The sequence below is a fragment of the Cajanus cajan genome, chromosome 2 (assembly GCF_000230855.2).
Source record: "Cajanus cajan strain Asha chromosome 2, NIPB_CcT2T_4, whole genome shotgun sequence".
NCBI classification, from domain to species: Eukaryota; Viridiplantae; Streptophyta; class Magnoliopsida; order Fabales; family Fabaceae; genus Cajanus; species Cajanus cajan.
In genome coordinates, this window is record NC_138518.1 from 55,443,677 (window position 1) to 55,470,551 (window position 26,875).

At 37.4% G+C, this 26,875-nt stretch overlaps 2 protein-coding genes across 2 annotated transcripts; one reads left to right on the plus strand and one right to left on the minus strand.

Annotated features, from left to right (window-relative positions):
* The first annotated feature begins 2,387 nt into the window (after positions 1–2,387).
* On the plus strand, positions 2,388–5,164 carry LOC145955310 (uncharacterized). Its single transcript, XM_083069980.1, has 2 exons — positions 2,388–4,427; positions 4,554–5,164. Exon 1 carries the CDS (start codon positions 2,427–2,429, stop codon positions 3,786–3,788), a length of 1,362 nt encoding a protein of 453 aa, XP_082926106.1. The 5' UTR covers positions 2,388–2,426; the 3' UTR covers positions 3,789–4,427; positions 4,554–5,164.
* A 3,003-nt stretch (positions 5,165–8,167) lies between these two features.
* LOC109789467 (uncharacterized) lies at positions 8,168–9,499 on the minus strand. Its single transcript, XM_020348429.1, has one exon. The coding sequence runs from the start codon at positions 9,497–9,499 to the stop codon at positions 8,168–8,170; it is 1,332 nt and encodes a 443-aa protein (XP_020204018.1).
* Between the last annotated feature and the right edge of the window lie 17,376 nt (positions 9,500–26,875).

Here is a 26,875-nt window from a genome sequence, read left to right on the forward strand (position 1 = left end):
GGACCTTCCCATTTAGCTGCAAATTTTCCTGCCGAGGTATCTTTCCTAGCATCACCTGTAGCTCTCCAAACGAGATCTCCCTCGTGGAAGGATCTCGGTTTGAGCTTGGAATTATACCTTCGTGAAGCTCGAAGTTTACATGCTTCTTCTTGAACCCTAGCACGTTCCCTTGTTTCGTCAAGTAAGTCTCAGTCCAAGCTCACCTATGCTCCATTCTGGGATTCGTCAAATGATAATCTTCTGTGACTCGGTTCACCAACTTCAACAGGTATCATTTCATCTGAACCATAGGTTAACTTATAAGTAGTTTCTTGAGTAGTAGTCTGTGGTGTGCAATGGTATGCCCACAAGACACTAGGTAATTCTTCAACCCACTCTCCTTTGGAAGATCCTAGCCTTTTCTTAAGTTCTCGGAGAATCACTTTATTTGCTGCTTCAACTTGGCCATTTGTTTGTGGGTGTTCTACCGAGGTGACTTTGTGCTTGATTCCAAGTTGCGTCAAAAATTGTTCAAAATTTTTGTTTACAAATTGCTTGCCATTATCACTAGTGCAAAAAGAAGCTTTTACGTCACCTAAATGACGTCGGAACAAGGCACCACCGACATTATAAAAATGCGGTGGCAGAATGGTAAATAATGGGAAGCTAATTTACGTCGGACAAAAGGGAGTCCGACGTAAATTAGCCCATTAACGTCGCAGCTCGCACTGTCCGACGTAAATTTACGTCGGACCCCCCTTGTCCGACGTAAATTTACGTCGCACCACCCCAACTGACGTAAATATGCCCCTAAAATGATGAACCTTTCATTTTTCATTCCCGCGCTCCCTGTTTACGAAAACCAATAACCCTTTTCTCTCATTCTCTAAGTCTCCTAGTGCGTTTGTTTCTACATTGGACGTTTGTAACTCTCTAAGTGTCTGCACATTACACGTTTGAGGCTAGTTTCTTGTCTATGCAAATTTTTGGTTTATTTTCTGCTATTTGTTCATCTAGAACAGGCCGTTCTGCTTAAATTTTTTGTATTGTAAATTGTTGATCTGGAACGGCCCGTTCTGATTTTAGTATGGGTTGTTCCAGATGCATTAAAGATGGACTTTTTTAGGCATTGACCTTTAGTTTACCATCGTATTAGTAGAAATATTTATGGATTTTATCCAAAATTACTATCGATTTTTTAGGTTTGTAGTTTAGGTTAGAAAAATTATGAATAACTGAGTCAATAGTTAATTTGTGTTAATATATAGATAATGAATCGAAGTTGGATGAATGCAAGTCGCATTAGTCAAGAGTACAGAAATGGAGTTGAAGAGTTCTTGAAATTTGCAAGAGAAAATGGGAAACCCATCAAAGGGGCATATTATTGTCCATGTGTTCGTTGTTTGAATCAGATACGTCAAGAAGTTGGAGAAATACGTGATCACCTGTTTATATATGGTATTGTGAAGAGTTATACAGTATGGACATGGTACGGAGAAATATTAGACATTCCAACAGTGTCAACAACTAAAAATTTTGAAGGGATAGACGATAACTTAGAAAAGATGATACGTGATGTTGGTGAAGAAAATTTTGAAAGAGCACATGTGTATGATACCTTAAAGTCTGATTTTGAGCAACCATTGTACCCAGGATGCAGTATGTTTACAAGATTATCAGCAACTTTAAGATTGTTTAGTTTAAAAGCAAGAAATGGCTGGACTGATAAAAGTTTCACAGAATTGTTGGAGTTGTTGAAGGAGATGCTTCCAGAAGATAACACGTTACCTAATCACAACTATGAGGCAAAAAAGATACTATGTCCAATGGGTTTGAAGTATAAGAAGATACACGTATGCCCTAATGATTGCGTATTGTATACAAATGATTTTGCTACACTGAAAGTGTGTCCGACATGTGGATTGTCGCGGTTCAAAAAGAAAACTGATGGAAGTAGTGGTGAGGAAGAAATAGAGGGTCCCCCTGCTAAGGTCTTATGGTATTTGCCAATAATACCTAGGTTTAAAAGATTGTTTGCCATTAAAGAGGATGCAAAAAACCTCACATGGCATGAAAATGGTAGAAAATGTGATAATTTTCTTCGACATCCAGCTGATTCTCCGCAATGGAAGAAGATTGATGAAACATTTCCAGAATTTGGTGCAGAGTCAAGAAACTTGAGAATTGGTTTAGCTACAGATGGCATGAATCCTTATGGGAACTTAAGTAGTAAACACAGTTCATGGCCAGTTTTGTTGGTCATCTACAATTTGCCTCCTTGGCTATGCATGAAGAGAAAATATATTATGTTGTCTATGATGATATCAGGACCCCGACAACCAGGAAATGACATAGATGTGTATCTTAGTCCATTGATTGATGACTTGAAAATGTTGTGGGAGACAGGAGTGTAGGTCTTTGATGCATATCGTGAAGAAAAATTTACCATGCGTGCAATGTTATTTTGCACAATAAATGATTTTCCAGCATATGGTAACTTGAGTGGGTATAGTGTGAAAGGCCATTATGCATGTCCTATATGTGAAGAAAACACACGTTATACCCAATTGAAACATGGGCAAAAGACTGCGTACATTAGGCATCGTAAGTTTCTTGTTCGTAGTCATCCATACCGTAGATTGAAGAAAGCATTCAATGGATGTCAGGAGGATGAAATTGCCTCGACACCGCGCAATGGTGAAGAAGTATATCAGCGGGTGAAGAACATTAACATTGTGTTCGAAAAGATGCAAAAGAAGTCAACTGAGAAAAATATCTGGAAGAAACAATCAATATTCTTTAATCTTCCTTATTGGTGCAAGCTAGATGTTAGACACTGCATAGATGTGATGCATGTGGAGAAAAATGTCTATGATAGTGTAATTGGGACATTGCTAAACATCAAAGGAAAGACTAAAGATGGAGTGAAAGCACGACAAGATTTGGTGGACATGGGTATACGTTCTGAGTTACATCCTCAGTCTATTGGAAGATGCACTTACTTGCCTCCAGCTTGTCATACTCTATCAAAAAAAGAAAAAAAAAAAAGCTTTTGTGAGTGCTTACACAGTGTGAAAGTTCCACAAGGGTACTCCTCAAATGTTAAGAGTTTGGTGTTTATGCAAGATTTGAAGTTAATTGGTTTAAAGTCTCACGATTGTCATGTCTTAATGCAACATCTTTTGCTTGTGGCTATTCGTAACATTTTACCATCTTCTGTTAGAGTTGCTATTACTCGATTGTGTTTATTCTTCAATGCCATTTGCAACAAAGTAATTGACCCTGTAAAGTTAGATGAGTTAGAAAATAAAGCAATCACAATCTTGTATCAATTGGAAATGTATTTTCCACCTTCATTTTTTGATATCATGGTGCATTTGATAGTTCATTTGGTTAGGGAGATTCGATTGTGTGGCCCGGTTTATCTTAGATGGATGTACCCTGTTGAGAGATACATGAAGATCTTAAAAGGATATGTCAAGAATCAATACCGCCCAGAAGCCTCTATTGTGGAGAGGTACATTGTAGAAGAAGCCATTGAGTTTTGTTCAAGGTACATGTCGAAATCAGAACCAATAGGAATTCCCAAGACTCGACATGATGGGAAACAATTTGGTAAGGGTACTCGAAGTTTAAAGATTAGAACTGTGAGTCGAACAGAAGTTGACCAAGCACATTTGTACATATTGAACAACACTGATGAAGTAATTCCTTACATATCTGAACACATAGATGAAATCAAGATAGCACACCCCCGGATGAATGAAAAATGGGTATTGAATGAACATAACAAGAGTTTCTTAGCTTAGTTCAAGAAAAAGGTTTATGGTGAGGTTAATGCTTCTGATACACTTTTGAGACTCGCGCGTGGGCCTAACAACGATGTCATTACATTTGGTGGGTATGACATTAACAAATATTGTTTCTATACAAAGACAGAAGATGACAAAAGTATAGTACAAAATAGTGGGGTTACAATTCAGGCTGAGGCTGTGCACTTTGCTAGTTCAAAAGATAAAAATCCCATTACAGCATCCATGAGTTATTTCAGAGTCATAGAAGACATATGGGAAATTGTTTATGTTACATTTAGAGTGCCTGTGTTCAAGTGTAAATGGGTTGATGGCAATACGGGTGTGCGGACAGATGATTTAGGATTTACTTTGGTTGATTTGAATAAGGTCGGTTATAAGGATGAACCTTTTATTATGGCATATCAAGCAAGACAAATTTTTTATGTCAAGGATCCATGTAATGAGAAATGGTCAGTGGTCCTCGAAGGAAGAACCATGCATGGAACTCACGAAGATGAGTCTCTAGATATGCATGAGACACCGTCTTTCTCTACCAGATCATTTGGTCCTATTGCGGACAATGAAGTGGACGAAATACATGCTATTCGAAGTGATCATGATGAAGGAATATGGGAAAACATTCCAACCTAATAGGTTTCTGTTTGTGTATTATTTGTTTTTTTATTAGTTATTTTTTTGCTATATTGTTATTATCTTTTTTACTTTATTTGTCTATTCAGTTAATTCATTGTTTTAATAATGAGAGTTTAATTTTTTCAGGATTATGGAGGATTCTGGGTCTGGCAGTGGAAGGAGGGAAGGTAGATCTGTCACCCGATTGTCTGGGTTGACAGCTGGACGCATTGCCAAGGAGAGGACACCGATTGAGGTGGATCCTCGTTCTGGCAAGGCATCAGGCCCAAATGCTGCCAAGTTTAAGAGCTATTTGGGAGTCCTAGCTCGACGACATGTTTCTATTATCATTCCATCATGGGATGACGTTCAGGAGGCTAACAAGAACCTCATGTGGCAGGATATTCAGGTATATACTTTTACACATCTCTTCAATATTATATAACTTAAATACATTATTTATTATTTGTTGTTATTTTCATAGAAAAATTTTGACATTCCCAACACTGAGGTCATGAGGAGGAAGATGTTATCTGCCCTTGCCACCAGGTGGAGAGACTTCAAGACTTTCTTGACACGGGAGTATGTATTTGGAGAGCGACAAAATGAGACTCCCTGTCTAAAGTACCAGATCACTGATGAGGAGTGGATGCAATTTCGTGCCACTCGATTGGACCCTTCGTGGCAGGTTAGTTATTGATAACTCTTACATTGACACAAATACTTAAGGTATATTTTAATTAATCTCATTTTCTTTTTTGTATTATTGTAGGCCAAAAGAATAGCTGCCCAAGAATAACAGGCCAAGAATGATGCACCCCATCTATTGTCAAGAAGGGGATATGAAAGAAAAAAAAGGAAATGAAGAAGGCTAGGGCAGAGGCAGCAGGGGTTGAGTCTGCTGACCGTGTGGAGTCACCTCCCCGCCATGAGATGTGGATAGTAGCCTGGACAAAATCAGATGGGCAAATGACTTCTGAGTCTGCAAGGTCGTTGCTGATAAAATAGTAAGTAAAAATATACAAACTAACACTCTTCATTTCAACTCATTTAATTCATAAGTGTAGTTTAGGGTATACTTATTGTTATTATGTTGCAGGAGGGTTTAGTTGAGCAGAGCACCCAGGGCTCATTTGTTTCCCATGGTCGGGATGATATCCTCACAACGGCCATAGGAAGGCTAGAGGACGGAGGTCGTGTGCATGGTTTTGGTGGTTCTTGGAGCCACCGAGATTTCTTTGGTGCACAATCATCGAGGAGCACTATTGACTCTTGCAGTCAAGAGGCTATGCAGAGAATGGAGATGCAGTTTGAAGAGAAATTGAAGAACATTCGAGAAGAGTTTGAACATAAGTTTGAACTTTTGGCTCGTTCTCAGCAACAGACTGCAGTTGCTCATGATGGTGTTCGAGTCAGTACTAAAGGGAGTTGTGCTGCTCCAGATCCCTCACCGGAACAGACTCACGCTGATGTACCAAACCAGTGTGAGTTATATGTTGAGGATGACCCCCCACGGTTAGTGGCTATTGGCCGAGTATTTGAGGGTGGCTCAACCATCCATGGTGTCCCTCTACAGCCACACTGGACACGGGTTGTGGTTGACCAAGTTCAAGATGCTGCTGCTCCAGTGCCTTTGCCCAATACAGAGGTTCAACTAGTGGGGTAGGCAACCGGCACATTCTTAGCTTGGTCAAAGCGTTTGGTCATGCCGCTTTTAGCACGGGCAAAGGTAATACTATTATTACTCTTTTATATTCTTATAATTCTATTATTGTTTGACTAATTTTGATTATTTCTTTAGGATTATATCAATCGTGGTAATGAAGTCATGAGAGAACCTCATGTTGATCATGCTAATATCGCAGAAGCTGAGGATGATCCCATATCCAGGCTTCTATCCATATTATCACGATTAAAGAAGAAACCAATTCAATTGTAGTGGGACATTAGAGTTTTTGGAGTTGATAGCTCTGATGTTCCACTGTACATATCCCTGCCTGATGCATTAGAGATTGTTGGGGGAAACTCCATGTTAAATATATCTATCATACAGTTGTGGGCCATGTAAGTCATATTTTCTTTTATGAGTCTAAATTTACAATAATTACATTTAACTTATAATAATTATTTGTGTTAGGTACATGGACAAATTGAGTGTGGAGCAAGCACAAGCACAAGTATATGGATTTATTGAGCCTCGATCCATCCAAAAATCAGGAAACACTCAGGTCCACATCCAACAATATATGCAAACATGGATGAGTGAATCAGGAAGAGATATATACATGGCTCCATACATTGAAGGGTTAGTTTTTTAATTGGTTTTTTAATCATGGTAATTTTATACCTAATTTGTTTGTCTTACAATGTAGGTCTCATTGGCAGTTAATGGTAATCATTCCTAAGGAATACACCATGGTGTGGTTTTGTTCACTACATCGAAAACCAAGCCACGAAATTAAATGTCAATTACAAGGGTAACTAAAATTTTTCATTATCTTTTAAAAATGTAATTATATATATTGGCTAACATCTAATTTTATTTCACTTAATTAGAATCGTATCTGGAGCTAATATTTTAAGTCGAAGAAGCAGATCATCAAAGACATTGCACTTCATATACCCTAAGGTTAGCAAATTAATTAATACAGGCAATAATTTTTAAATTTATTGACTTTGTAAATAATAGTTATTTGTTTCTCATTTTAGTGTAATAAGCAACAAGACTCGTTTGAATGTGGCTATTACATCATGTATTGGATGAGAGCCATAGTTTCTGCGGGTATTACTGATTCTTGGACGCAGGTAATTCATATCAAAATTTATTTAAGTATATTTACCTTTAGGATAATTAACATTGCATATTAATGACACTTAAATTAATGTTTCAGGTCTTTCAAGATCCATCTCCATTGCCCGAAGATGAGATCATCAAGATAAGAGAACAATGGGCAACTTTTTTTCTTCAAAGTATATATTAGTTAGATTTCTAAGTTTAGTTAGTTAGATATTATGTTTCTAGTTTGATAGCATTGACAAACATATGTTTTATAGCTTTTTTAGGATTATAGGATTTACATTGTTATAATTTATGTTTTTTAACATTTATATATTATTTTCTTTGTCATTCAATTTTGAAATATAATTTAAATTTCTATTCTGGACTGCCTGGTTTAGGTTTTATATTCTGGACTGCCTGGTTTAAGTTTTATATTATGGACTATATATGCAGGTTTTGGGTATATCAATAAGCAACCAAAATTCAAAAAAAAAAAGCGTAAATTTACGTCGGACAAGGTATAGTCCGACGTAAATTGACGCGTCAGTTTTCCCTTTCCAAAGCCCTTTTTTACGTCGGGCTAAAGGCATCTTCGACGTAAATTTACGTCGTCTTTTCTAGGCAACGTAAATTTACGTCTCCCGTATTAACATCGACTGCGTTTCTGACGTAAAAAGCTTCAAATACCCGACGTAAAAAGGGTCTTTTGTACTAGTGTATCTGTGGTAATTTCTTGAGGTAGGCCACACCTACAAATGATTTTCTTCCACGTAAACTGTTGCACATTAGTTGCTGTAATTCTCACTAAAGGTTCAGCTTCAATCCACTTTGTGAAGTAATCAATCCCTACAATTAAAAATTTCAATTAACCTTTGGTAATTGGGAAAGGACCAAGTATGTCCATGCCCCACCACGCAAAAGGCCATGTTGATTGCATGGAGTGAAGTGTTGTTGTAGGTAACTGATGTAGGTTGCCAAATTTCTAACAAGCTTCGCATTTTTGTACATATGCTTTACAATCTAATCTCATAGTTGGCCAATAGTAGCCAGCTCGGACTACCCTTGCAGCCATGGATTGAGCTCCAGAATGCATACCACATATACCCCGATGGATCTCGCTCATTACATACTCAGCTTGATCCAGGTCAAGACATTTTAAAAGGGGCATTAAGAATCTTCTTTTGAACAATTCACCAGCTTCGATTGTGAAATGACAAGATTTGGCTTTGACTTTTGAAGCTTCAAATTTGTCACTTGGTAAAGTACCATTTGTAAGATATTGCCAAATGTTTGACATCCAACTTGACTGACTAGGATTGTTGGCCAATACGGCTACAGAATCATAGCTGGGAGTACTAATTGTCTCTTGGATAATTGTTTTATACTGTCCTGGACGTTTAGTACTGGCTAGTTTGGATAGCAAGTCAGCTCTAACATTTTGTGCTCTTGGAATGTGTTCGATCTGAAAATGGTCAAAGGACGAGGTTAGATGAGACACCATAAGGTTATACCTTTGGAGTTGTGGTTCTTTTGTTTGATAATTTCCTCCTACTTGCTCTGTAATTAACTTGGAATCGCCACAACATCTGAGCTTCTTGACGCTGACATCATTGGCCAATCTCAAACCTGCAAGCAAAGCTTCATATTCTGCCTGGTTGTTAGTATCTCGAAAGTCAAACTTGATTGCAAGCTCAAGCATCATATCATTAGGGCCTTCAAGGATGATCCCTGCACCACTACCTTTGGTATTAGATGAGCCATCAACGTGTAAGATCCAGAATTGATCTTCCAACGAAATGTTGGGTGTGAGCTCGGCTATGAAATCAGCAAGACATTGGGCTTTCAACACTCCACGACTTTCATATTTTATTCCATATTCAGATAGCTCAATCGACCAAGTTGTCATCTGACTTGCAAGATCGGGCTTTCGAAGTATCTGTTTGATGGGATAATCGGTCTTGACTACAATCTGATGACTTTGAAAATAAGGCCGAAGTCGACAAGCTGAGGTTATTAAGGAAAGAACCAATTTCTCAATAGTTTGATACCTCTTCTCTATCGCCTGCAAAACACGACTAATAAAGTAAATAGGAATTTGTTTTTTACCGTCAGTTTGCATAAGTGCCGCACTGATTGCATTGTCAGCCACGACAAGATACAACAAGAGATCGGCGTGGCGCTGAGGCTTGGTCAGGATAGGAGGTGCAGATAAAAATCTTTTAAAATCAGAAAATGCTTGTTCACATCGGTCATCACAATGAAAATCTTTTGGTTTTTTGAGCAAGTTAAAAATAGTTTTGGCCTTTTTCGCCATCTTGGGAATGAACCGAGATAAAGAAGCAAGTCTGCCCGCCAATCTTTGTGCCTCTTTATGATTTTGGGGACTCCTCATGTTAATCAATGCCTGACACTTATCCGGATTTGCTTCTATTCCTCGGCAAGTAATCATAAATCCTAAAAGCTTTCTGCCTTGGACTCTAAAAACACATTTCTCAGGATTTAATCTCATGTTGTACTTTCTGACTTGTTGGAGGATTTCTTCGAGATCTCAGACATGATCATTGGCTGATTTTATTTTGATTACCATGTCATCAACGTAAACTTCAAGGTTACGACCGATCTGTTCAGCAAAGACCTTGTCCATTAACCTCTGATACATTGCTCCTACATTTTTAAGCCCAAATGGCATGACATGATAACAGTAATTGGCTTGTTTTGTGATAAAAGCAGTGTATTCTTCATCTGGAGGATACAGGAGAATCTGATTATAGCCTGAGTAGGCATCTAGAAAGCTAAGCATAGCATAACTAGAGGCTCCATCCACCAATCTGTCAATACTAGGTAGAGGGTATGCATCTTTTGGACAAGCTTTGTTTAAATCTGTATAATCAACACACATATGCCACTTACCATTAGATTTTTTAACCATCACGACATTGGCTAGCCAAGTGGTATACTTAATTTCTTTGATGAATCCTGCATTCAACAATTTTTGAGTTTCAACTTTAACAGCTTCTCTTCTTTCGCCACCAATCTTTCTTTGCTTCTGAGATACTGGTTTTGCTTCCTTGTAAATGGCTAATCTGTGGAAAATAAAACTGGGGTCTATCCCTGGCATATCTGCACTGCTCCATGCAAAGAGGTGAGCATTTTCAATGAGAATTGACATGATTTTACCTCGGAAGTCGGGTTCTATGTGTTTCTCGATTTTTGTGCACTGTCCCCGCTTCTTACCAATTTAGAATTCAAGTAGCTCATCAACAGGACTAGGTCGGTGGTCATGCATGTCAACTCGGGGATCCAACTTGATCATCTCACTTTTGCCGACATGGGCCATCATTGTAGAACTCGTCATTCCAAGTTGAGGTTTGGTGAGAGTGATCTTTAGACTTTCAGCGTAATATTTCCTTGCTAATTGTTGATTGGCTTTGATAGTTATGATATGTCCGTTCATCCCCGGGAATTTCATGGTTAAGTGAGGTGTAGACACTACAGCTCCCAACTGGTTCAGTGTTGGTCTTCCAATAAGAATGTTGTAAGAATTAATGGCATCAACTAAGAGATATTTCACCAACACTCTTCTTGATTTCAAAGTTGTACCAAAAGAGGTTAGTAATTCAATGAAACCACGAGTATGGACTCGCTCACCTACAAAGCCCACGAGAGGCTCGAAGTATGGTTGGATCATATTATGAGGAATATCAAGCTTTAGAAAGGTTGGCCAGTACAGCACATCCGCATAGCTGCCTTGATCAATTAAGGTCTTTTGGACTTCCCAGTTGCCCACTTCGACAGAGATGACCATAGGATCATCTTGGTTTAGACTTATTCCTTCAAAATCGTCATCAGTGAAGAAAATGGGAGGAGTTGATGGATTTGGTTTTGATTCCGAGCTGTGGTGATCATTGATGTTATGAATGTTGCGTAGATGTCGCTTTCTGGCGAAATTAGAGCTTCCTCCACCAGCGAAGCCTCCCGCAATGGTATTCATGACCCCACGCAAGTTATTTTCTATAGAGGATTTGTCTACATGTTGTGGATCGGCACTATTTGTGCTGGGCTTGTTTTCTTCACGTGTATGTGCTTGTTGATAATTACCTTGCTCAGATCAGCCCGGGTGACCTTGATATCGTCCTTGATATCAGTTTGAATATCTACCTCGCCTTCTGCCGCGTCCACGGAAACCTCCTCGAGAAGCTTGGCCACGTTGGACATATTGTCCAAGTTGACCAGCTTGAATTAATTCTTCGATCCTGTCTTTAAGACTCCAACATTCTTCCGTGTTATGCCCATAATTTCTATGATAACGACAGTGTTTGCTCATGTCGGCATTGGCTGAGTTGTATTCCGGGGGAGGTAAGGAGATTAGATCTGCATGGTTAGCTTCCTCTAAAATGTTAACTCGAGGAGCATTAAGGGGTGTGTAAAAATCATACCTGGGACCTCGTGCTTGACGAGGTCTTTTGGATCTTTGATTGAAGTGATTCTTTTGCTTCTCCCTACTACTGGATTCTCCCTTGACAGTGAGGCCATCTCGGATATTATTACAGAATTCAGCATGTTCTTCCATTTGGATGTATCTGACAGCGCGTGCTCTCAGTTTTTCCATGCTTACTGGTTGGTGTCAGCAAAGGCTGTCAACAAAGGGTCCAGGTTTGAGTGCCATCAGCATGGAATGGAGGGCGACTTCAGGATTAAGGTTTCAGATTTTGATGGAAACGTTGGCAAAACGTTCCATAAAATGCTTGAGGGATTCATCATCTTATTGTCGTAGGTTAGACAATGTTGTTGAGGTAATATGATGAGGACTGCTAGTGGCATATTGGGCAGAGAAAAGGCGAACCAAAGTATCAAAATTATCTACTGATCTGAGTGGTAGTTGTGTGTACCAACTAAAGGCAGCCCCTTTGAGTGAAGTTGGGAATACACGACACATGATGGCATCATCATTCATGTAAAGGTTGATCTGGGTAACATATGCGTCGATGTGCTCATCGGGATCAGTGGTTCTGTCGTATCTGTCAATGTTTAACGGTTTCCAAGTAGGTGGAAGGGGAACTTCCATAATTCCATCAACGAAGGGGTGTCGTCTAGTGGAATGAGGATCGTGTTCAGGATGGCTGATGTGAGTATGATGGAGGATCATCCTTGGTACTTCATGTAAAACCCATCACATGGTTCATGGCTATGACCAATTTTGAGTAGTATAGAATTTTATTGCTTTATTCCAAATTTACCCTTGTACTTTGGGGTATTTTAGTCATAGAATTTATTTTACTTGTATTTCCAATTTTACCCTTGTATTTTGGGGTGTTTAGGACTTAGAATTTATTTTCATTTGTATTTCCCATTTTACCCTTGTATTATGGGGTGCTCTAGATGATTAGGGTTTTTAATTTTGGGCTAGGGTGTTAATTAGAGGGTGACGCATTTTTGGTGCCTATTGGGTCTATTTTTTGTGTTAGAAAGGCTTAGGCCCAAGTGGAGGGCAAAGGTTGCATGGTCTTATCATGCACCTAGATATAGCCAATCTAAACCCAAAGATTCCATCCTTGGCCACCAAGTTGCATCTAGGGTTCATTTGGCATTTCATTTGGAGTGCATTTGCCTTGTGAATTTCGGCCATGCACACTCCAAATGAAACCCTAGATGCCTCCCCTCCTATAAATACCCAACACCCCACACCTTGTAAATACTTTGGATTATATGAATTTGAGAGAGCATTTCTTTGCCTCAAATCCTATCCTTAGTCCCTAGGTTAGTTCGGCTAGCCTCCTTCATTCTCCACCCTTGGAGAGTGAAACCCTAGAGTGGCCTCCACCTTCACTTGGAGTGAGCCAACCTTGAGCAACCCTAAACCATACACCATACACTTCCGCCAATCTTCACTAATTCTCGCCTACCATCCTTTGTCCAACATAAACCATTCTTTGTCTAACCTTTGGTGAGCCTAGATCAAGGGCAAGGTGTCTCCCTTCAACCACTATCATCAACCATGGAAGGAGGGACTCCATCAAGTGGTATCTAGAGCCAAGGATCATCAAGGGTAAAACGTTGTCTTCCTTGTCTTCTTGTCTTTCTTTCCATTCGGTCTTTGTATCTCTTTTTGCTTTTCTTTGTATGACCGAATGTTTGGGTTCATATTCTTGCTTCTTGTGAACCTTCCTTGAACATTTTAGGTTTCCATTGTTAGGTTTTTTTGCCATGTTTTTCAATTTTTAGGTTGAGTCTCACATGAACATGAAGAACATGCTATGAACATGCTTTTGATTTTTGAATCTACCTAAGTTTTGTCATTTTATGTTTCCTATATTTTGTCTACAAAAAATTCCATGTATGTGCCAAACACTTTGCATGAATGCATGAATAAAAAATACCATGATGCATAATATAAGTGGGCGTGACATATAGAAGCTTTCTAGGGGTCATTCATGCATGCTACTTAGTCCTAGCATGTTCCTTGAATTTTTTGAGTTTCCATGTGTAAAATGCTTCCTTGCACATGCATAAAAATTGCTGCCCACTTTTCCCTTCCATTCCACTTGTTATGGTCTTTATTTGATGCTTAATAACCCTAAAAGAATCTAAGAGTTGTGCTGGAAAATTTGTGTAAAACAACTTGTACTAGATAGTACAAATCTAATTCTACTCAAAAGATACCATAAACACCTCTAAGAAACCGCCACTTGTCCTCATCTCCTTCTCCTAAATTTGACCTAATTTCTTCCCACCCACAAGTGCAAAACCTAAGAAACAATGGGCTGAATATCAAAGAAAAGAAATTGGACCCAAGGAACATCAAAAACAAATTGACGTGAAAATAGAGAACAAAAAAAAAAAGAACAAAAAAAAAATTTGACCAAAAAGGACTTGTTGCTAGACTTGTGGACTTGGACCAATACCTATGCTTTTTGGAGTTGGACTTAAGACCATTATTGACCTATTTTGAGACCTTAAAGGTGGCTGGACTGAATCAATTAAAAGACTTAAGCAAGTGGACTAAACACTAATCCATTCTAGTGCCATTCTAGGATTACTCTTTTGTGTCCTTCCTTTTTAATTGTGTCTTAATTTTAGTTTGTCTTTTCTTTGGCCTCTTTTGTTTTGTCTCCATCAATTCTCTCTGAGTTTATCCTTCCCCTAATTGTGCATTTTCAATTTTTATTTTCTTGGACTCTTGCTCTTGGGTTGGTTTCATTTTGTTTGTAGGTGAAGAACCTATCTAGCAAACTAGAACACCTTTGGTGGATTTGAGTGGAGGAGTGAACCGAATCCAAACCTAGCCTTTGGAGGGATTTCCACCACACAAAAGGAGTGATTAAACACTTGGAGAGGACTAACAAGTTTTCTCTTTGTGAAGGAACCCAAGTGGAGGAGTTTGAAGACCTAAAAATTTTTGATTTTTTTCATAATTTTGCTTGAATTGTTCTTTTCGGCCTCTTGTGTTTTTGGCCTTGGTTTCATTCCTTTTGGTTTGTAATTGGCCATTTCTAAACCTCTTCACTTTGGTTTTAGTTCGTGTAGTTGAAGGTGATTTGAAAACCTTCACCTAGGACTTCGACTATAGTATGCTTTAAATGCTTTCCTTGTTGCATGTTTTAAAGCTTTTGGTAGTATAATTGTTAGGGTTTTAACTTTACTTCCAATTACGTTTAGAAGGCTTGCTTTGCCTACTAGGAGTAACGTGCACACACACACTTTATTGTTGTGCCAAATTGTTTTGTAAGAAAAGTGGAAAAGGCTTAGTGATTTTTACTTGATAAGGCTTGGTTTTTAAGTGATTCCTAGTAGTCCACCTCCCTTTGAAAGTTCACTTTGTACACTTAGGCCTTTTCCTACCTATCTTGCACTTTGAAAACCTTTTGTGAAAACCCTTTTATCACTCACTCTTTGTGAAAACCTTTTTCAAACCTTTTTGAAAACAAAAATTTGTGAAAACCTTTTCTTGATCAAAGATGAGTGATCATTCTAGTGTCCATGGTCATAGCTCTTGTAATACTAGGTCTAGTGTTAGGGATGAGCTTAGGCAACTCAAAGAGTACCTAAGAAAAAAAGAAGAGGAAAATATAAAAAGAGAGGAAGAATTGAGAAGAAAAGAAAAAGAGTTTGAAAGAAATAATGAGGAAATAAAAAGATTGCTTGCTAGGCTAGTTGTGGGAGGAGAGGCTAGTGGTTCAAAACCAAGAGTCACTTCTCCTCAACCCTCAAGAGGAAAGGGGCATATGCATTCAAGTGTTCATGAGGAGGAAGGGCATCATACCCAACCTCCAAGTGATATCTTCTTTAGTAGTCATCACAATGATGATTACTATCAAAGACCCCCAAGGCATCATAGACATAGGGAGTCTTCCAATAGGGAACCCAACATCACTCTTCCCCCATTTCATGGCAAAGATAATGTTGAAAATTATTTAGATTGGGAAATGAAAGTTGAACAACTTTTCTCTTGCCATGGAGTGAGTGAAGATAGGAAGGTTTCTTTAGCAACCCTTACCTTCCAAGGGCATGCTATGTATTGGTGGACCTCCCTAGAAAAAGAAAGGAGAATAAATCATGAGCCCCCAATCCAATATTGGAATGAGCTCCGTAGTGCCTTAAGGAGGAGGCATATTCCTCCATACTATGATCGAGAGCTTATGGATAAGCTTCAAAGATTGAAACAAGGGTCCTCTAGTGTGGAAGAATATACGCAATCTATGGAGTTGTTAATGACGAGGGTTGGGATTAGGGAGGAAGAGAGGACCACAATCTCTAGATTTCAAAGTGGTCTTAATCTTGAGATAAGAGACAAAGTTGAACTTTTACCTTATAGGGATTTGAATGAACTTGTTCAACTTTGCTCAAGAGTGGAGCATCAACTTACAAGAAAACCTTTTCGAAAAGACTCCACCCCCTCTTATTCCAAGAGTTTTAAGAAGGAGGGCCACTCTTCCCTACCTTATCCCAAAGAAGAAAAAGAAAAAGAAAAAGAAAAAGAAAAACCATCTTTTAAGGCATATTCCAAAGACACTAAAACAAGTGACATCAAGTGTTTCAAGTGTCTTGGCCGTGGGCACATTGCTTCATAATGTCCCACCAAGAAAACCATGCTTTTAAAGGGCCAAGATCACTATAGTAGCCTTGATGAAGCTACTTCCTCATCTTCAAGTGATGAAGAAGAAGTTTTAGAATCCGAGGAAGAAATCTTACCTTGTGAAGGAGACCTATTGTTGGTTAGAAGGCTCCTTAACAATCAATCTAGTGAAATTGACCAATCACAACGAGAGAACTTGTTTCAAACAAAATGCAAGGTCTTAGAAAGTACTTGTTCTCTCATTGTCGATAGTGGGTCTACTTCTAATTGTTGTAGTACTAGATTGGTTGATAAGCTAGCCTTAACTACAAAACCTCATCCTAAACCTTACAAAATGCAATGGATCAATGAGGAAAGAGGTGTTGTAGTTAACCAACAAGCAAGCATACCAATCTCTATTGGAAAATATAAAGAAGAAGTTTTGTGTGACATAGTGCCATTAGAGGTTAGTCATGTCTTGCTTGGGAGGCCATGGCAATTTGACAAGCACATAATCCATGATGGCCTCACCAATAAAATAAGTTTCCAACACTTGGGAAAGAAATTTGTGTGGTGTCCTCTATCACCTTATCAAGTGAATGAGGACCAACTCAAATTAAAAGCTAAGAAAGATGAGGAGGAGAAAAGCAAAAACAAAAACAAAAAGAAAAAAAGAATTTTTCCCTTGAAGACAAAGGGCTAGGTTCAAGAGAACCTTAGCCCTTGTGCCATCCTCATTCTTTTGGTGCCAAAGAAAGATGGCAATTGAGGATGTGCACCAATTTAGAAAGCCATCATTGAATAAAAGGCACCCAATCCCAAAATAGATGATTTGGTGAATGAATTGCATGGGTCAATAACTTTTTAATGGAGACGTCTCTTTGGCTCCCTCCTTTCCCCTAGCACTTTCATTCAACAAATTGTGTACTTAAGGATTGCATAGCTAAGTTTTAGTATTTTACTTCCCTAATTGTGGTTTTACATCTTTTTGAAGGATCAATGGAATGAAAGAGCTTAAAGATTTGAAGTCAAATCCTTCTCAAGAAGGAGGGGATGATGGAGGACCATTCTTGGTACTTCATGTAAAACCCATCACATGGTTCATGGCTATGACCAATTTTGAGTAGTATAGAATTTTATTGCTTTATTCCAAATTTACCCTTGTACTTTGGGGTATTTTAGTCATAGAATTTATTTTACTTGTATTTCTAATTTTACCCTTGTATTTTGGGGTGTTTAGGACTTAGAATTTATTTTCTTTTGAATTTCTCATTTTACCCTTGTATTATGGGGTGCTCTAGATGATTAGGGTTTTTAATTTTGGGCTAGGGTGTTAATTAGAGGGTGACGCATTTTTGGTGCCTATTGGGTCTATTTTTGGTGTTAGAAAGGCTTAGGCCCAAGTGGAGGGCAAAGGTTGCATGATCTTATCATGCACCTAGATATAGCCAATCTAAACACAAAGATTCCATCCTTGGCCACCAAGTTGCATCTAGGGTTCATTTGGCATTTCATTTGGAGTGCATTTGCCTTGTGAATTTCGGCCATGCACACTCCAAATGAAACCCTAGATGTCTCCCCTCCTATAAATACCCAACACCCCACACCTTGTAAATACTTTGGATTATATGAATTTGAGAGAGCATTTCTTTGCCTCAAATCCTATCCTTAGTCCCTAGGTTAGTTCGGCTAGCCTCCTTCATTCTCCACCCTTGGAGAGTGAAACCCTAGAGTGGCCTCCACCTTCACTTGGAGTGAGCCAACCTTGAGCAACCCTAAACCATACACCATACACTTCCGCCAATCTTCACTAATTCTCGCCTACCATCCTTTGTCCAACATAAACCATTCTTTGTCTAACCTTTGGTGAGCCTAGATCAAGGGCAAGGTGTCTCCCCTCAACCACTATCATCAACCATGGAAGGAGGGACTCCATCAGAGTATGTGCGGATTGATGAGTTTGACTGGGTTCTGGTGGGTATGTAGGATCGGGAGAAGACTGATGTTCTTCTGTAGTAGGAGGAACATGGCTAGGGTGATGAGTGTATGGTGGTGGTTGATTTTGTTGCCATTGGGCTCGGAATGTGGCCTGTTCGGCACGTAACTGTTGCAAGTCGGCTTCATGTTGTTTACGAAGATTTTCCATCGCCGCCGCATGTTGTTGTTGCATCAATTCTATCTGTTCAAGTAACTGTCGTAGGGCCGGATTATCTTCCATGTTCGGTGTGTTTGGACGTGGTATACTTGTTGCTCTGTTGATCTAACTTCGGGTTGAAACCATAAGGGTGAAGGAGGAAAAGTTTTACCATGCCTTCCTTCTAGCGCCAAATGTTCTTACAAGAATCAGGTTGGATCTCCAACTTGGGTAAGTCGTCTTTCCTGTTCTGGTCTAGCCGAGATCGTATGAGGTTGGTTACTGTGGTGAGTCTCTTCTCTCTAGTCTTCTTTCTCGAGCGTCTTGGATGTACCTGCAAAAAGGACTCCGACGATCAAGTTAGTTTTCCTTCATTGTCTTTCTTCATACTTATCCTTTACCTGAGTTGTGTGGTTTTCCGATGTAACTGCTATAGCGGTTACCTGAGGTGAGTTAACTATGGTTAGGTCGGTCATTCTTGTCACATGTTATTTATTTGATGTTGTCTATATACTAAGGCGTTGGTCTTATTGACTTCAGGGTTTGAGTCAGCTTATATATAGTCAATATATTACGTTGTGATCTCGGCATGATCCCGATTTTATCTCGGTCCTAGCATGATCTCGGTTTTATCCCAGGGATGGTACAAGTAGAATATAAAGTTTAATGTAGTATTAAGCTTTAAAACACTCTTAATTATAAACTAGTCTTTTGAGTTGGATTCTTTCCATGTGCTTAAATTCTAAGAATTGATAGGATTGAATTATTGAAAATTAGAGTTAAATTAGTATTAACTAAGAAAAGATAAGCTAATCCAAGGAAATATTCTTCTTCTTATTCATTAATCATGGAAATACATTTATAGTTCCATATAAATGATCTAATGGACTACATTCCTACACAAGTAGGATTGATTTTATCCTAAAGTAAGAAAACAAAATAACATATATAGTATGGGCACTTAATTTCCTAGGCTAAATAAAGTCTTTCATCCATGTTGGAGGGATATGGTGTGTTTAGGCTTGGGCTAACATTCATAACCTTATTATTACCGCTCAATCCAAAAGAGACATTGTCCTCAAGGTTGTGAGGTGTTGGTGTGTGATTGGAAGATTGGGGTAACGTGAGGATCACCAAAGAAGGCAACATTGGAGATGAATTTGCGCACTACAACAAAATTTAGTATTAGCGACAATTATTTAATGACAATAAATTAATTGCCTCTATTTTATTATTTAATAAAAATATTAATGACTATTATATAATGGCCACTAAAAATGTATTTACATCACATCAAAATTTACTATTAGCGACAATTATTTGTTAGAAAAAACTTAAGTCCCACATCGACTAGAAATAAAATAATTAAAGAGTATATAAGTGAATGATAACTCTCACTTTACAAGTATGTTTTATAAAGTTGAGTTAGGCCTATAACTTACTATTCTAAGTTGGTATTTAGGAGATAAGATAATTAAAAAAATTAAAGAATATATACTTAGAAGATAACCTTCATCTTCTAAGTCCCACATCAATTAGAATTAAGGTAACTAAAGAGTATTTGTACTTATCTTACTTATCTTACAAGTCCTACATCGACTAGAAATAAGATAATTAAAGAGTATTATAAATGTTTTCTTAAACTTTTAGCGGCAATTTTAAATGCTAGTAATAAATGACACAAAAAGTTATACACTTTTCCCGATCATTATGAGGGTTTTTACCAGCATATAAAATATTTTCGGTAAATGTTTTAGTGAGACTGCATACAATGGCTAATGTGTGAAATGTCGGTAAAAGATTTTGTAACAATTTTTATTGCCACTAAAAATCACATTAAATGCCACTAAAAGTCCATTTTATTGTAGTGGCGCTTTCCAACAACAACATAGATGAGGTTAAGGCATTAATGAGTGGAGTTGAAGGCATGTGGGGGTTGGCACGTGATGAGGTAGGGTTAAGTGAATTAGGTGGGGTGGAAAGAAGCTAAGGCACATGTGGCTCCTAAAGTAGAGGTAGGTGGGAGTTAAAGGGATTGGGGTAATCAGTTGGGGTTGGAACATGTGAAGTTTCATTTGTGTTCGTGGAAGTAGTAAAGTCAAGGGGTAAAGGTTTGAGAAACGATGGAGGAATAGGTCCCTTGTATAGTTAGAGCTTAGAAACATGGACAACAAGATGAATATTAGAGGTTAGAGGTAATAACAGGTCGTATACTATGACCCTTATGCAACGACGAATTTGAAACAAATCGAATAAATGATGGTTGAGCTTGTTGGAAGCATGGCAGTGCATAGTGGTTTGTCGATACGGTTGTAGACAAAGAAAAACCTAATCCTTTTCAGCAAAGGTAAACCTTTTTTTTGTCCTGAATCGGCAAGAGCCTTTATGCATTATTTAGCTCAAAAAAGGTTGGTCTTGACAATCTTAACGATGGCTTTATGTTCTCTGAGTATGGATGATACTGTTGTTAAGGAAGAAGAAATAGGGAGAAGATCAATCATTGTCGATGGTGGTTGGCCATATAGGACATGAAACGACGTGGTGCCCAGGTTAGAGTGGTGTGAATTATTGTATTGGTATCTACAACAAAATTTATTATTATCGATAATTATTTAGTGACAATAAATTAATTGCCCCTATTTTATTATTTAATAAAAATATTAATGACTAATATATAATAGCCACTAAAAATATATTTGTATTACACTAAAATTTACTATTAACGACAATTATTTATTTGGAAAAATTTAAGTCTCACATCGACTAGAAATAAGATAATTAAAGAGTATATAAATGGATGATAACTCTCACCTTACAAGATTGTTTTGTAGGGTTAAGTTAGACCTATAACTTACATTCTAAGTTGATAAAATAGTTAATTAGGAGATAAGACAATTGAAAAATTTATAAATAAAAGACAATTTTCATCTTACAAGTCTCACATTGAGTAGAAAGTAAAAAAAAAATGTCACAAAAAATTATACACTTTTTCTGACCATTATGAGGATTTTTACCAGCATTCAGAATAATTGTTGCTAAATATTTTAGCGACACTGCATACAATGACTATTGTGGAAATTCCGCTAAAAGATTTGTAGCAATTTTTATTACCACTAAAAATCATATTAAATGCCACTAAAAATCTATTTGTTGTAGTGATATTTAGAGAAATAAAGGAACTTGTCCAAGTGCAAGGCAAATCTCCCACAAAGCAACATAGATAGGTCTCGAGACTACGCTTCAAAACTTTAGTTTGACCATTAATAAGTGCTATAATTTCTTTTATCTTATGGTACATTTTAAAGCACTTATTTGATTTTCCTTGATTTGAGACCTTGATTTTTCCAAGATTTAACTTAAATTTGTTGAAAGTAAACTTTAGTTTTTAATTCACATTAGTAGGTAACTTGCATATTTTTTTTTTGTTATTTTGTAGTTGAAAAGAAGGTTGAAAACATTGAGAGAAACAAGTGACAATTAGTGAATATTCATGAGAAAAGAAAATTTTGGTTAAGTCTCCACGGTTAGCCTTAGTCTCACACTCAACCTTAGCCTAATAGAGAATCATTTGAGAAATTTCAATTCACGCTCAATGTTAGCCTTCTAGAGGATAATTTGCATTCCATGCTAAATGTGGAATCCATGCTTAGTGCCACAGTCCCAGGGGCTTTGTACTGGTTGATCCTTATCTCACGCTAAGCGTGAAAACTCACACTTAACACCAAAGTGTTGACATGTCATTATTGAGATGAGACAAAAGGTTTTATGACCTAAGTGAGGGCATTCAAGGGTGATCATTAGAGAACCTTTCTTGGAGAGTGTGGCGGCTAGAGAGTTTTTCAATCTTTCTCTTTTCTTCACCATTTGTAGTGTTTTACATGTCTATGTGTGGCTAAACTCTCCCTTTTTGGGGTTTGATGTAACCTAACCCATTCTCATGTATACTTTCTAAGTTATCAATCTCAGTTGCTATTCAATTTTATTGCTCTATCTTATTTACTTAATGCTTATTATGATTTGATCTCTCGTAACTTGAACCTTGGGTTTTAAAGTGATTGGAAAATACTTGTGAACCTTTAAATTAAAGTAGAGCAACTAATGGTGCTTATCTCTAGGAATAGAGTAAATGCCACTATTCTTTCTTAAGCTCTTATTTTTAAAGCTAGTTTCTTTGTTAAGTTATTCAAGGAGTTGAAAAACTAATCAAAGAACTTAGATTCCAACTTGTAAGGAATTTAGGATTGATTATACTTGTGAGTGATTGATAAATTCTTAATTATAACCAATTTGAGCTTTCTTGTAAACATGAGAGGAAGGTTAGGTGAAGTTGAACGCTAACATCTTTCATTATTATGTTAAAATCAGTTTTTGCATTCCAAGTGTTTGTAAAAATACTAAAAATATTTCTTATCATATTTATCTTTATTTAAGCACTTTCTTTATTTCTACAAACAATAAATATTTCTATTCCCAATAGTTTAGTTTAGCATAATTAGTGGATTTTGCAAGTTGCATAAGTCCCTTGGAATGTGATACTCATGCTTATCATTGAACTAATTATATGATTTAGTACACTTACTAAGTAAATAATAGCCATCTATTTGAGGATGGTAGGGCAAATTGAAACAGAGTGTAGCACCACGCATGCAAAATATTTCTTTACACAAAGTGCTAACAAACACTAGATCTCAATAAGACAAGATTGACTATGGTACCCCAGGGGGCAACAAATTTGAACCAAAAAAATTGGGGAGCAAGCTGGGTGGTAGAAAAAGTGCCATGGAGTGACAAAAAGTGAATAAACTTACTCAAACAATCACATATAAGCTAGATCATCATATGGCCATGAGAACATGAGATATGGGTAATAAAATCCATGGTGATTTCCTCCCAAACTCGCTTAGGGTTTTTTCAAGGTTGTAATAATTCCATTGGTTTTTGTGGCAGATACTTACTATGTTGGCAAGCAGAACATTGGCAAATGAAGGAACAAGTGTCCTCAGCCATCTTAGGCCAATAAAAAGAAGTTGTCAAATGACAAAGAGTGGGCTTCAGACCCGAATAGCCAATCATGGGGGTGCAATGAAATTCTTGAAGAAATTATTAACGAGCAGCAAAAATTTCAGGAACGAAGATATCACCTTTGAAAAATAACAAGCCATTTCGAAAGTTGAAGTGATTTGTGCCTTAAGAACCACTTAAAATCTTTTCTTTGAAATTTTGTCTTCCTAGCATGTGGGTATAATAATGTTGACATTCCTGTATGAAAAATGAAACCATAGATGACACAAAGAGGACAAATAGGGAGGGTGGCTTCAGACGAAAAATGGCATTTGTTGCCAAATTTTGTTTGCCAGTCTAATAATGTCAACATTTAAGCCCAAAAATCTAGTGGCCCATTTTTGTTGGATTGAATTATGAATTCATTGAAAAGTAACATTTTCAAATTCTATTGACCCATAATAATCTAGAAACGATGACCAATGAGATATTGCCTCCATTTTTTGATTACATCTATAACTGCATAAATTTTTCGAATATACATTGACTCCCCTTGCATCTTATTATATAGTTTCTTACTAAAGAAAGTAAGAGGGTGACCCGCCTAAGATAGGACTACACCAATGGCAATGTTTGAAGCATTTGTTTCTAACATAAAGGAAGAATTTAAAAGTTTGGGAAACCCAAAACCAGGGTGGTAGTTAGGCATTGTTTCGATAATGTAAAGCTCATTGGGCCTCATATGTCCATGTAAATTATTGAGATTTAAGTAAATTAGTGAGAGGAGTGGCTATAGTAGCATAGTGTTTCATGAACAGCATGTAGAACCTCGTTAAGCCTAAAAATCCACGTAAAGCCAAGAAAGAATGCAGTACAGGCCAATCCATAATAGCCTATATCTTATTTGGATCAAGGGAAACACCTCGAGCAATAATGATATGGCCTAAATAAGCCACGAAATTAACCCCAAAAACATATTTGGACAATTTGGCATAAAACTTATTAGTAACAATAGTTATAAGACAAGGCATAAATGGGTAATATATGGCTAATAAATGATTCACTGTAGACTAAGATGTCATAAAAAAATAATAACAATTTTTTTTAAAAATGGCCTAAGTAAATCATTCATAGTTGACTAAAAGGTAGACAGAGCACTTGATAAACCAAATGACATGACCAAAAATTCATAATGGCCATCAAATGTCTGAAAATTTGTTTTATATGTATTAGAGGGAATGACTCGTATTTGTTTGTACCCTGAAAATAAATCGATCTTAGAAAATACGCAAGTTGTCCTAAGCTCATTGAGTAACTCATCTATTGTAGGACTAGGAAATCAATCTCGCACAGTGACTACATTAAGTGCTAGTAATCAACACAGAACCTCCATGTTCCATCTTTTTTCATAACAAGTAAGACTATAGAGGAAAAAGGGATTGGTACTAGGCTTATTAATACCTTCTTTCAACATAGAAGATATAAGGGAAGTCATGATTTCTTTTTGTGAATGTGGGTAATGGTAGGGCTTTACATTAAGAGGGGGTGAATTGGGAAACAAAGGAATGTGATGATCATGTGGTCGGACATGGGGTAAGCCTTGAGGTTAGTGAAAGACTATGGGAAAAGATTAAAGCAGATTGGATAAATTTGTTTGGAAGTTTGTAAGAGTGGTGTGTGAGGTAGATGTAGGAAGGGTTACGTCACTAGACGGGTTCATGGATAAATAAGGCTTGAGTCAGGGTGTGTAAAGTCTCTCCTTTAATGGTAATATGAGTAGAATTATGGGAAATGTGAAAGATGGAATAGCAAAATCAACTTGAATAGGCCCCAAAGTATGCAACCAAGCAATGCCTAAAATGATATTTGTCCCTTCAAAAGGCAATAGGTATAATGAAACCTAAATTGTATATTGTTGAAAAGAAATAGGGAACTTTGGGAAGTATGCTTCACAAACTTTGTGAGCTCCATTACCAACCATCACTCTAAAAGGTGTAGCAGGATGAGTAGCTAGTTGCAAATGTTGAGCCATGCGTGGTTGAATAATGTTGTGAGAACTACCTATTAAGTCAAACGAAGAAATTTCCAAAAAGGTTTTGAATGAGACAAATATAATGCATATTGTTATTTTTAACAAGTGTGTAAGTATTTCAGAAAAACATAAGTACAGGAAAGTTGAAGAATAAAGAGTGTGCATGTGCCAAGAGAAAAGAAGAAGAGCTTCAAGCTAGATGAAAAGACAACAAAAACAAGACGAAGCGAACTACCAGTCGAAGTCTTGAAGCATCAGACTGAAAGGCCAAAACAGGACCATAAACGAAGCCAAACCAAGCACGAAAAGGAAAATGATCCCAAGAAAGATGAAAATCCAACACAAGTATCAAACGATGGATAATCTAAGACGAAGCATCCAAGACAAAATTAAAAGTCTTCCATCTGCACAACTGACCAGACAAAGGTTGGTCAAAGAATAAAAGAAAGTCAACTACACATAGGACGAAGAATAGTACAAACTGAAAGAAATCTCAAACAAAGAACAAAGTCAATCCATCTATAATGTTGACTAGGCTAAAGGAAAAGTCAAAGCATGAATGACAAATGCTCAGACGAAGGTCAAGATGTGAGATGTATATAACCGACTAAAACAAATATTTCCACGCAAGCACTTAAAGAATCAAGTCTCAAAGAACTACCCAGGAATCGTCTACGATCATATAAAAGCTCCCAACATAAATGCGTGATCAAAGGAAGAGAAGAAGAAGAAGAAGAAGAAGAAAATGCAGGCAAAAGTGAAAGCATGCATGTGTCAGAAAAAGTACATCACTTTTTCAGATAAGGACAACACTCTACAACTACGTGATAGGAAAAGGACAAAAAAGGTTCTTAGGTCTCTGCTAAATTCAGACACAGCTGCTAACAAGGAAAATAAGAATTCACGCAATGTCTATGAACGGGAAGCAACATTTAATGCAAGATCTTGAGCATTAAATGAAAGATCAAATTGGTCATGAATGGCTACATCTGTTTTAACGGACACTTGCAACGGGCAGATTCTAAAAGACTATATATATATATATATATATATATATATATATATATATATATATATATATATATATATATATATATATATCACTACTTCAAACCTTAAAAGGTTGGCTTTTTAGAAAATAGACGAATAGTGATATCCAGTCCATGAAACAACGAAACCATAGATAGAGCGTATAGAGTTAAATGTACCATAGGATAACTATCTTTGCAGACTAAGGAGTTCCAAGTGTTCATCTTAGGAACATAAACCTTAGTGAGTGTACAAACCTATGTATCCTCTCTGTGAGAGTAACTCAAACACTCAAACCAAACCTAATTAGCTATCAGATGTAAAGCCTGAAGAGGCTAGGGAAAGAATACTTGTAAAGCTTGGAGAGGCTTGTCAAAGAATACTCACTGCGAGCCAGAAGTGGCTGAGTAAAGAATACTAGCGTTGATGAGTGAAGTCAACG

What these genes read in the sequence shown, in the direction of transcription:
- LOC145955310 (XM_083069980.1), top strand. Translation starts at nt 2,427, where the DNA reads ATGCGTGCAATGTTATTTTGCACAATAAATGATTTTCCAGCATATGGT.
- LOC109789467 (XM_020348429.1), bottom strand. Translation starts at nt 9,499, where the DNA reads ATGGCGAAAAAGGCCAAAACTATTTTTAACTTGCTCAAAAAACCAAAA.